This window comes from Coturnix japonica, chromosome 22 (genome assembly GCF_054131305.1).
Source record: "Coturnix japonica strain WE chromosome 22, WE-NBRP24, whole genome shotgun sequence".
NCBI classification, from domain to species: Eukaryota; Metazoa; Chordata; class Aves; order Galliformes; family Phasianidae; genus Coturnix; species Coturnix japonica.
The window spans coordinates 5,499,701-5,511,169 of NC_140684.1; the positions used below are offsets into that span (position 1 = coordinate 5,499,701).

At 43.1% G+C, this 11,469-nt stretch overlaps 1 protein-coding gene across 1 annotated transcript; it reads right to left on the bottom strand.

The window, feature by feature from the left end:
* Positions 1 to 463: 463 nt before the first annotated feature.
* Positions 464 to 11,174, bottom strand: NSRP1 (nuclear speckle splicing regulatory protein 1). Its single transcript, XM_015880782.2, has 7 exons — positions 11,146 to 11,174; positions 9,895 to 9,982; positions 5,614 to 5,670; positions 5,364 to 5,495; positions 4,701 to 4,908; positions 3,924 to 4,032; positions 464 to 2,092 (listed from the first exon to the last, which is right to left on the bottom strand). The coding sequence occupies exons 1-7, from the start codon at positions 11,163 to 11,165 to the stop codon at positions 1,066 to 1,068; spliced, it is 1,641 nt and encodes a 546-aa protein (XP_015736268.2). The 5' UTR covers positions 11,166 to 11,174; the 3' UTR covers positions 464 to 1,065.
* Between the last annotated feature and the right edge of the window lie 295 nt (positions 11,175 to 11,469).

The window sequence follows — 11,469 nt, forward strand, 5'->3', positions numbered from 1 at the left end:
CTCCAACAAGAGATACCCCCACCTCCGCTGCCAGCCCTTAAATGAGGACTGGGAAGGGATGGATCCTAGCTTCACCCCTTCCTGGTCACTCAGGTGAACTGCTTGCACCTGAGTTCCCCTGGGTTGGCCCTGTCTTCCCACCAGGAGCTCCATCACTGGTTCATGACTTAGTATTTCCAGTACATAAATGAACATCAGAAAAAAAAAGCAGGGAAGAACATTGTCAAAAGCACTGAGAACACAACCTAAAAACTATGACTGTTGTCAGACATCCTACTTAGCAAGTTATAGTGCAGGGATAACTTCTTGCTTATGGATGGACAGATTGACACACCTAAAATACTACCTCCAGCAGAACAAGAAGACATGAATGTAAAACATACAAAGGACTGAAATGCCTTATTTCACATGCGAAAAAAAGGATGACATTACCAGTATAATAGCATTAAAAATGACCCACACATTGGACATGTACCTTACACTTTATTTCTGTACATCAGGTCCCTAAGACCAAACCCAAACATATATACAAAATCCATATGTCAATATGCATGAGCTTACAAAACACCATATTACATAGGGATACCCTTGATTGTTATCCAGGCTGTCCTGTTGCCATTTTCCCTTCTTTTGCAGGTGTTTCTGATTTTTATGAGCATTGTTGGGCACTGATAACTCCAGGTACGGGCTGAGACTCTCAAAGCATCAAGAGCTTAGGAGTTCATTCTGCTCCATCTGCTGAGAATAGGAGCTGCCTATGGGAAGCATTCTCACCTTAGGCTGTTCAACGTTCCCATAACTCCCCAGAATCTTCAGATGAAAAATACTGAAGACAAAGCTGGGCTGATTTAGACAAATTTAATACTTTGACTGCACAAGCTGATAGAGGGTGTGCATCAAGTGATCCATTAATCCATTTCAAAAGATGTTCTATCATAGCACATAAAACGTATTTTATGAAACCTAAAAATAAATAGCTAGGATACTCTTCTGTACAAGTGTCTATGAAGCAGTGGATTTTCCTCTTGGTTGGGAAACCAAGAGTTTTTGTCCACTACAGCGCCACTAATCTTCTTCTTTCTCAATGTAAGATTTAGCACCCACACGTGCCATCTGCCTTGCCAAATAGCGGTCCCTTGCTGACATGACAGTCTCTTCATTGCTCCGTTTGGCAAATTTGCTCATGCTCTCAGGTGGTTTTTGTGTCTGTTCTTTCTCCTCTTTTTCCCCTTCTCCATCCTTACGTTTCCGCTCAGACAAATTCCCAGAGCTGGAGCGTTTCTTCTCATCCACCTCTCTGTCTCTTCCTTTTCTCTCCTTTTCCAGATCAGAGTCACCTTTTTCTATAGCTGCAGGACTGCTTTCCCTCCTGTCCCTGTACTTTTCCCCACTACTACCTTTCTCTCTCCTCTCCTTTGAGTGTTCTTCCTTCTCTCTGAATTTCTCTCCTCTCTCCTTCTCTCTGTCACTGGATCTATCTTTACCACTTCTTATTCTTTCTTTTTCTCGTTCCTTTTCTGAGTACTTCTCCTCTCTCTCCTTTGCCTTCTTCCATTCTCTACCATGCCCCTCCCTCTCTTTTCTTTCCTTCTCCTTTTTATCATCTTGCTCATCCCTTCTTCTGTAATAATCTTTACCACTGTGATCTCCATGTCTGTGTCGCTCTTCCTTCTCCCTCTGGTGATCCCTTTCATGGGTCCTACTTCTCTGATAGTCTTTTTCCCTGTATTGCTCATCATAACCCCTTCTGCTCGGTCTGCTCTCTCCCTTCTTTGTAAGATGATTTGTCTGGTCTTTAGTGCGCAGCTCTTCCTCCACACTGGATGAACTCGGTGACCTGGAATGCCTCTGGCTCTTGTGACGTTTAGTCTCCTCCTCACTGCTCCCAGAGGAGGCTCTCCTTTTCTTCTTTTTCGAACTTACTTTAACAGACTTATGTCTCTTCTCATCATTGCTATCACTTTCCTCTAAGTCAGTATCAGCATCTGGATTATCTTCTTCCTTAGCAGAAGGTTTGAGTCTTTGTCTTTCGTACGGGCCTTTGTTCCTTTGGCTGGATTCATCACAACTGTCAGATTTTTCTTCCTTTATCCTACATTGTTTTTTTATGTTAAAAAAGAGGAAAAAAGAAAACATTACACAACCTGAAATTGCTCAGACTTCTCTATAGGCTAATCAGGACTTCAGGAGGACTGTAAACAAAAGATGCAGCTGCAAAGTCTATGGAAGCAAATCTAACTGGAGCTCAGGTTCCAGGAACCTAGCATAAACAGTTTCTATCAAAGACCTGCATCTAGTCCATTGGCACGCTGATGGATTTATCTAAAAGATGAGTATGGTTATGTATCTGCAGTCTCTATCTAACGAACAGAAGATTTGCATTCTTGTATGTGCTTTCTGGCAAGTAACACATTTTTTTCCTCTGTATTTTTTTTCCCCTATTCGTGTCAGATAATCATTCAAAGAATAAGTAGGTTGGATGTTTCACTGATAGAGGCTTCCATGAGTAGATTTTTAATCCAGTAGCTCTGAAGATCTCGTCCTTGTGGCTAAACAAAACTGAGTGCTTTTTAACAGCTGGCAGATTTGTAAATCAAAAAGATGATCCATGAAGGACAAATTTGGGCATTAGGCAGAAAAGGTTGTGCTCTGTCACTCTCTCCTGACTGGTAAGGAAATACCTGTTCCATTCCATACAAGCTCTCCTAACCATACAGCTGTAATAATGCTCTGTGGTAAACTGGTATGGATCGGCACACCACTTAGTTAGACCAAATATTTGATGTGTGAAGTCTACAGACAATAACAGGATTAATTTACTTCACTTTCAGACGCTAAAAATGACCAGTCCCTGAAGTGATCCACCTTTGACAAGTGCTGCAAGTTCTGAGATGTGAAAGTCCAGATGTGCTTTCCCAGTACCACCATAAGAAAGAGTAATATTTAAATATACCCTGAAGCTCTTATTTCTTAGTTCGATTACATTACTTTTTCCTATTATTTCCAATGCGTGGCATATCCTTATAGCAAATAATCTACAACTCCCTTATTCCAGACAGCAGAATAACTTCACTGTGAGCACATCCTTAATGTAAGGATTTTCTTTCTAATAATCCACTCTCAGATTTAATACATCTTTTGATGAAAGCTGCATTTTCTTTGCAATAGCAAACACTCAGTGAGACTGAGGTCTGAGGACTATCCCAAGTGAATTTTCACCTGAATTAACCATTACAAATGATCACTTGTTGCATATAATGAACATATACCCACTCCAACATATTTATCTACAGGACAGGATTTCACCATCTCAACTAAATAAATAACTCAGCTTCACCTCATTACTTTGCCTTGGACTGTGTATATATTAAGATCTTAAAGTACTCCATCTGAACTTCCAGAGTTTATTTGATTCATTTCCTTTTATCACAGCATTAACACTGAATTTGTTGTTTTCATGAACCTACAAATGTGGGATGAATATAAAGTCATAGTTACATGGTTTTTTTCAGGAAGTTAATACCAAAATCATCTTTCTTTGACTTGCTTCTCACTGCCCATTATGTTACCTTTTTCCTTCCTCGTGATTCAACATAGGCAATTTCATGCAGATTGCAAAATATTATGCAAACCAAAGTAAATACAGGTTAGAATAATACGAACTATTACAAGCATGACAGTCTTCTGATACTTTTTAACTGTATTCCTGTCCTCCATGGTTTTTTGTCTTATAGTTTAAACAACTGATGATCACTGGACATTTTCCAAATCATTCAATTAAGCATCTGTACCAACCAATCACTTTACCCCAATCAGTGTTTTATAGCATTCCTTGTCTGCTTCTTGCAATATTTCCATAAGCATGAAACTACATCCATGCAGAAGCTGTTTTATATCTAAAGCTTTTCCGAACCGCATCATACCTGGCTTCACGGAAGCTGCATTTTGGCACCTCTTCTTCCCCTACCCTCTGGTTTAAGAGATGTCTGTAAAACCCGCTGAGATCCTTCTGTTTGGTCACATCCAGGTATGCTAAGGGAAAAAAAGCAAGGCTAGATTTACTGTGCCAAAAATACTCAAGAGACACAACTCACAACTGGTAAAGACAGCAACAAGAATGCAATCTATGCAATCTCCATCCCCAGAGGTTTTTAGCCTGGAGTGGAACAAGCTCTGAGCAAGCTGATCTGACCACAATGTAGGTCAGCATTTAAGCAGCAGACTGAGACAGATGGCCTTCAGAAATCCATTCCAACCTGGACTATCTTATTCTAGATGCTGAAAATGCCAGAGGCTACACCTTGATCAATTTTACCTTGTTTGTTATTCTACTACCTATTTTTAGTCCTATTTCAATGCCTATTTATGAGATCCTATGTACTATGTGAAGTTAGGGAGTGTGAGCATCACTGTACCCCAGGCTATTACAAGTCTTCCTTCAACAACTGACCCTTTCTCAAAAATTAAAACCCCAACAGTGCTGACACACAAACGGAGGAGCCTCCCATGTTCCTTCAATAACCTGGACAAGGGAAAATAACAGATGGAAAGTGGGGCCCCAATTCTGTACCTGCTATCTTCTCCTTTTTGATATTTAAACCATACCAAGGCTCAGAGAAAGACTGGATGACAGTACTGTGTGTCATTACAAGGTCATACTCCTTCTAAGTGGAATTCAGCTGGGTCAGTGTTAGTCTCACCCTCCAGAGCCGCCTCTCTTTTTTCTCTTTCCTCCTCCTCAGCTCTCTCCTGCAGCTTCTTCTTATAGGCTGAAGTCACAAAAGCTTCTTTGTCAGCAAATTCTCCTCCCTCCATTTCACGCTCTTTCTGAATTTTCCTTTCCATTCTTTTTTCTTGTTCCTTCTTCCTAATCTCAGCTGCTTTAAGGATATTGTGGATGTATCTCGGCTAAAAGAGAAAGGAATAAAAGGTGTAACACCGAGAGATAATTAAGGTGGCTAAGAAAACACAAATTGGGATTGCTGGAGATGTCGAAAGGGGAAAAAAAAGTAACAGAAACAAGTCTAACACACTCTTACGCTAACAACAATCTTATATAAACTGTAATTCCCTTTTAGGGGGATTAAAAAATACAGAAAGATATGCCATACATCATAAGTGAGGTGGGAAACTTACATCCTGCTTCCAGAGTACTACTAGATCAAGACTCTGAAGTATCTGGTTAACTGAATTCTACCACAGTTGCTGCACATTACTACCTTAGGTAACAGCATTCGAGCACAAAACTCATATGCCCCATTACAGAACCCATTTGGTAAAGCTTAGAAGTTAAGCAGTTAAAGTTACTCCAAGCACAGATAAGACAGAGCTAGGACAGACAGAACACATTTTCAAGCACTGACCTTTTTCTCGTCTCTCCCCGATAACAGCTTGGCGCTACTTTCCTTCTTCTGCTGCTGCATTTCATCATAGATACTGTCATACTCATAAACTGTAGCATCTTCTGACAAAGCCTTCTGGATTTCCAATTTTGTCTAAACCAAGACAAAACAAAACAGAAAATGTGAGGTGGGAACTGACACAAGAACAAAGCATGAAATTAAAGACAGTAATTTCCCCGCTTGCCACAGGCACAAAGATCCTTCACCTCACCTGCTTCATTGCCTGTTTCTTCAGCGCTTCTTTCTGAAGACTTTCTCCAACAGATGGCTGCAAGGAGGAAAGATTGCAGAAATAAAATTAATCACATTGACGCAGCTCAGGTGATTTTTCTGCTGCTGTAACTAACAGCTACATAAGTAGCATCTTTCTATTAGGGAGGATAAATCTTCTCAGTGATTTTATTACTGTATCTCCAACAATCTGAGGCACAGTTCAGTGCTGCTCACAACACACTTGTACATATTGGTTCAGAGAAGGAACAGAGCTGAGCAGGAATTCTTACTGACAGCAGGATGAGAACAGTGTTCAGAGCAAGAACCAAAGAGCAGATAGGATGAGTTTTAGTTTTGTCTCCTAATTAGTGCTGAACTAGAGCACACATCTCTTTCTTCAACCAGCAGATAGTGCTGTTTATTAAGCACATTCACCATAAATGATAGGCCTTGTTCTCTCTGCCATGAACAGTTTGGGGCAGGTGGGACCTTGATGCTCACCCAGCTCCAACCCCCCTCACCAACAGTTCTGAGATGCTCACACTGGCTTTCCATAATGGTACTGAGCCCTATGGAGTCTCTGCACATGGAGAACAGAAAGCACAGACTCCACACAAGACAACAGACACTACAGCTGTATTTACAGAACACACTGCATCCCCAAAACATCTGAAACACTGCATAGAACGTTTTCCCTGTCTGCCCCCCTGAGATAAATGTGTTGATCTGCAAAGATGAAACAAACAGCAGTAATATACAGTCTCATTATTGCACACACACTCATAAGGAAGCCCACCTGCGATATGTTTGCTTAGAATGGCAGCAAGTTTACAACAAACAAACACCTTCCCTAAAGGTTTATGGCTGACAATTTCCTGTTGTGCCCTGAGCTCTGACAGATGAGAACTTCCTGTTCTTTTGTATTGTTTTTACTTATCAACTGCCCATTTATTAAAGGCCCGTAAGCTCAGCAATCTGTCTCATACTCGTAGTGCACTCAAGCTATTCTTCCAAAGCACAAAGCTTGTAGTTTTAATATCTGCTGGAAGGAAAAGATACTTTAACCCTCTCCTGTAAAAGCACATAGAAACCATGCAAACAAACTTCAAAACGGGACTCGAGAGTCCAGCATCCCTACAAGGCCAGGGCAGAAAGCTTTGATGTGAACAAAAAGACCACAAATAAAGAAATAAAACAAAGGGTCTATGAGCACTTTCACTGTTCTCTCCCAGTTCTTAAAGAGAAAAGAACATGAAAAACAAGCCCATACAGCACTAACTCTCCTTGGCACACGCTCCCAGCTTCCAGCAACCCACCTGGACCACTGCTGGGCACCATGAGCATCCCTTCGTTTGACTAATCCATTTCTGGGCCCACTTATAGTTTTGGCCACAGCTTCCACAACTGCATCACACACTGTCCGGACAAAAACAACAACTTCCTTTTGTTTCAATGAAACCAGTCGCTCGTTCATCCCATAATACATTCTGCTGCTCATATTAGGAGAAACAGCAGAACTGCTTTACTTTCTTCGAATCATTTCTGCTCTTCCATGCTTCCTCCACACTTATTTCTTCGCTTTCCTTTCCTCAGAGATCTCTGCCAGAGCCCCTCAGTCTGTTTGCTCCTTGTATTGCATGAACCCCAGTCCTTACCACTGCTCAGTGCTCTTTTTGTTCAGACATTGTGTTTTTTTGGGTTTGTTTTGAAAGGAACTGTAAGCAAAACCAAAAACAGGTCTACAACCCATCACCATTTTCCTTTCAGTTCCAGTTTCTCTCCTTACATTTGCTCCACTGCTCCTCTTTTCTTTTGGAGGGTCACTAAAACAAATGCACTGAGCACCCACTGTGGTCTGTGTGCATTCTGGTTTTTATCTATACTGTCATCCCGAAGCAATAGATCAGTTCTGAAGGTTGCTCAGTATGGTGCAGGTAATTCTGGTTCAATTCAGACATTTTAATGCTGTAAAATGAATCTCACTTTACAGGGATATCCCCAACCAAATGGTAAATGTAGAACAGAAGGCAGAGCAAAAGGGACACACTGCTTCTTGAGAACACAGCGTGTGAATAAGGAGGTAATATTTGTGGAGAAAATGAATATATCACAGGTAGCAATAAAGCAAAGTGAAAGCTCATTTCTCACATCTCATTTTGCTCATGCAACGCCTATCCTCTACTAAAAGCTCTCTGCAGGATGACAACCTTCCCTCTATATCTAAAGACAGGAACAAGCCCTCCTTATGAAAGCAGGTAACTCAGAACTACGGCAGCCAGGAAGAACTGCAACGACCTGCTTTGGTTGTCCCATTCAATACTGATGAAAAACATCTCAACAAGATTTCCATCCAAGATGTTCTGCTTGCTATGAACTAACCCAAGGAACACCTTCATTGCTGACTAACGGCCCATTAATGTACTTTGCTGCAGTCCCATTTCAAACTCCTTAATAAAACACACATAGTAGCATTAAGAAAAGAAGGAGGCAAAAGTTTGGTATCTCACATATAATCAGAGCCTGAGCCAGGTGTGCAGATTTCCCAGCACAAACTTTATATTAGAGTTCAGTTAAAAATACATAATCTGCAGACATTTGAGATGTAGTTGTGAGCGATAAGCAAGCAGACAGGAAATGAAACCCCTCCCAAACGCAGCTCCTTATCTCGAAAGCTCTGAAATTATTATGGAACTAATAAAGTAATTTTGCTTTTTTTAAAAACGAGCCTTGGTTGATAAAGGCAGTTATGAGATTATTACATTTTGCTGGGATGTACCACACCAACGCACATGACAACTTCTAAGAGCCTCTAAGGCTCTGGTAGCGAGTGTCAGCTTTCCTGACAGGAATAATACTTGCTCTGCTAAGTACAAGTTAGCTGGAGCATCACCCATTGTTACTATTACTATTAGAATTGTTATCATTCATTGTTTTACTACTGTGTTTAGACATTAAAAAGAGAAAATAAAGAAGTGGAAAAATAAAACAAGTCCATCCATCCCCCCAAGCCAGGAGGGTTTCCAGCTCTACCATTTGAGCTCTAATGACAACTGATCAACTGAAGCTTGTTCTGGGCTCTGGAAAACACAGAGTCCATTCCTGGATGTAGAGAAAGACACCAAATCCCAAACTGCCACAGGAAAGGAAAGTGCTGCTGCCCCAGAGAGCAGCGGATCCTATCATCCCTATCAGCTGCGTTCAAAGGGATGTCTCTCTGCCAGCTGTGAGCTGAAGCAGAAGGACACCTCCACACGGCGCTGGGGATGCAGCTGTGTGAGGTGGGAGATGGCACATCAGACACGTTCACATCCTCTGCATTTTATATAAGCTGCAGTTTCACATTTGAGGCTGACTGAGTATCACTAGGAAGCCCTCAGCCCTCTCATGCATTGTACAAAGGCAGCTCCAGTGCCTTCAGCAGCAGCAAATGGGATTCAGCCTCTCTCAGAAGTTGGCAATTGTTAGATTTGGGCTTACTGTCACAAAACATAAGAGTGACCAGTCCATTAAAATACATTTAAAATGTTTGGTTATAGGAACTAGCAACTGGCAAATATTATTTGATGCTTAATTAGCATTGTTCTTTGCAGCTACGCAATCAAAACTATGTTTTCTGGGCTTTGGGTAAAAAAAGGTACAACACGCACATAATGACATGATGATTAAGCTATCACAGACGAGTTCTGATTGATTCTAATCAGTAAACTGCAACCTCATCTCCAGAAACAGAAAAAGAGGTTGCAACCTCAGCACTTCTCCATGTAGAGACAGATCACCTCCACAGCTCTGAGTTCCTACCCTTTACCCACAGACTACAAAGCCACTGCCTTTAAATTCTTCAGAACTTCTATTTACGAACACAGGTAACTGTAAGCACCCAAACCAGCCTAAATGCTGAGCCAGTTCTCGGGTGCACTCCATGCAATAGTCCATCCTGAAGTGTAATTTTTGGAGTGCAGCCCCCTCTACTGGAACAAGTAGAAAATATTTTCAATGTAACACCTTAACAACAATAAATAAAGGCAATATAGAAGAAATATATGAAATATAACAATAGAGTCATACGCCATCAAGCACCGATAAGGTGCGTGATCACGGAAATCCTGTACATAGTGTGATCTCCTATTAGCAGAATGGAGTGCTTGGAGGATTACAAATCACCCGTGCCCAAATGGTTGGCCCTCAGTACAACAGCCATCAGCAGATGCGTGCAACAGGGTTATAAGCAAATCACCTACAGAACACGGTGCAAGTATCAGAAGAAAACTGCTGAACTGACCTCATCATCAGAGTCATCTGCAAACACTGAGAGCTTGTTGGAAGCCAGATTCTTCTGCTGCAGCTTCTTGGGCATAATAAGCCCATACCTAGGGGAAAAACACACAGTTATCTTTCATGTTGCACACAAACAGCAGGTTCCAAAACAGAGGTCTCCTACTCAAAACTCTAGAGGATGAGCAGCACTGTAATGTACAGCACACAGCTCTGGGCAGTGCTGATGGCAGCACACAGCCTCCCCATACACCTACCTGCTTCTCTCACTGCCACCATTGCCTTTTTCCACACAAAGCTTATGGATAAAACCATCCATCTTCCTCAATTCAGCCACAAATACCTTCCCTAAATGATTTTTCTTCCTTCCCTCCTCAGAGAAGGAAGAAACAATTGCTCTTCAACTCGCAGAGGACTGACCCACACACTGCTCTGTACATTCACTTGCCAGCCACTCTTTTGGACAGCAATAGATGCTACCAAGTTACAGGAGGAGCTGGAGCAAACAGCCACAACCTGCATCCAACCTCCATCACAGGGCACACAACCAGGACCTGTATCCAAGTGACATCACAGTCAAACAACCAGAACTTGTATCCAAGTGACATCACAGGGCACACAGAATCACAGAATGACCCGGGTTGGAAGGGACCTCAAGGATCATGTAGTTCCAACCCCCTGCCTGGCAGGGCCACCAAACATACACCTTTACTAGATCAGGTTGCCCATGGCCCCATCCAACCTGGCCTTGAACACCTCCAAGGACGGGGCATCCACAACCTCCCTGTGCAGCCTGTTCCAGGGCCTCACCACTCTCCTAGTGAAGAGCTTCCCCCTGACATCCAACCTAAACCTTCCCTCTTTTAACTTAAATCCATTTCCCCGTGTCCTGCTATTGTCAGCCCTTTCCAAGAGTTTCCTCCCCTCCTGGTTATAGGTTCCCTTCAGGTATTGAAAGGCTGCAGTGAGGACACAACCAGGCCCTGGATCCAACCTCCATCACACCGCTCAGCCCTGAGCTCCGAACGCGGATCCCTCTGAGGTTGTCCCTGTGCGGCCCAGCTGAGGTGCCGGTTGGGCCGCACCGGGATCACGGCGGTTCCTGCTCAAACCCTGAAGGGATTCTGCTTGTTTGGAGTGACACCGTCCCCCTGAGCACCACAAAGCCGCCCCCACCGCCTCCATGTGTCACTGTGTGCTTTTAATAAGCACAGTTTGACCCCTCAGCCCCCACCGCCCCGCTACGGCCCGCACTCACTGCTTGCTTAGCGCCGCCATCTTGTCCCGGCCGCCGCTGGGCACAGCTATCTACTGATCCGCGGCCGCAGATTCCTTCTATTCCTGCTGCTTTTCACCCCCCCTCTCTTCACCTGCTTCCAACCGCGCCGATCTCCTTTATTGCTCCAGAAGGGACACAGGGGGCGAGAGGGAACGGATAGAGGCAGGGGATGGATTTTGTAACGAGTGGCGAAAGTGCCTCTGCGGATCTGTAGCGCAATGAGCGGAGCGTGTCCCCCCGCCCCTCCCCCACCTCCCCGGTACCGGCCCATTTTGGGGGGGGGGGTTCGGTGTGAATGGAGAT

Excerpts from the sequence above, each read along its gene's own strand:
- NSRP1 (XM_015880782.2), bottom strand. The coding sequence starts at position 11,165 with ATGGCGGCGCTAAGCAAGCA. Across the intron at positions 5,496-5,613 it reads AGAAACAGGCAATGAAGCAG|ACAAAATTGGAAATCCAGAA; the intron begins GTGAGGTGAAGG and ends GTCTTGGTTTAG. Across the intron at positions 4,033-4,700 it reads AAGAGAGGCGGCTCTGGAGG|CATACCTGGATGTGACCAAA; the intron begins GTGAGACTAACA and ends TTTTTCCCTTAG.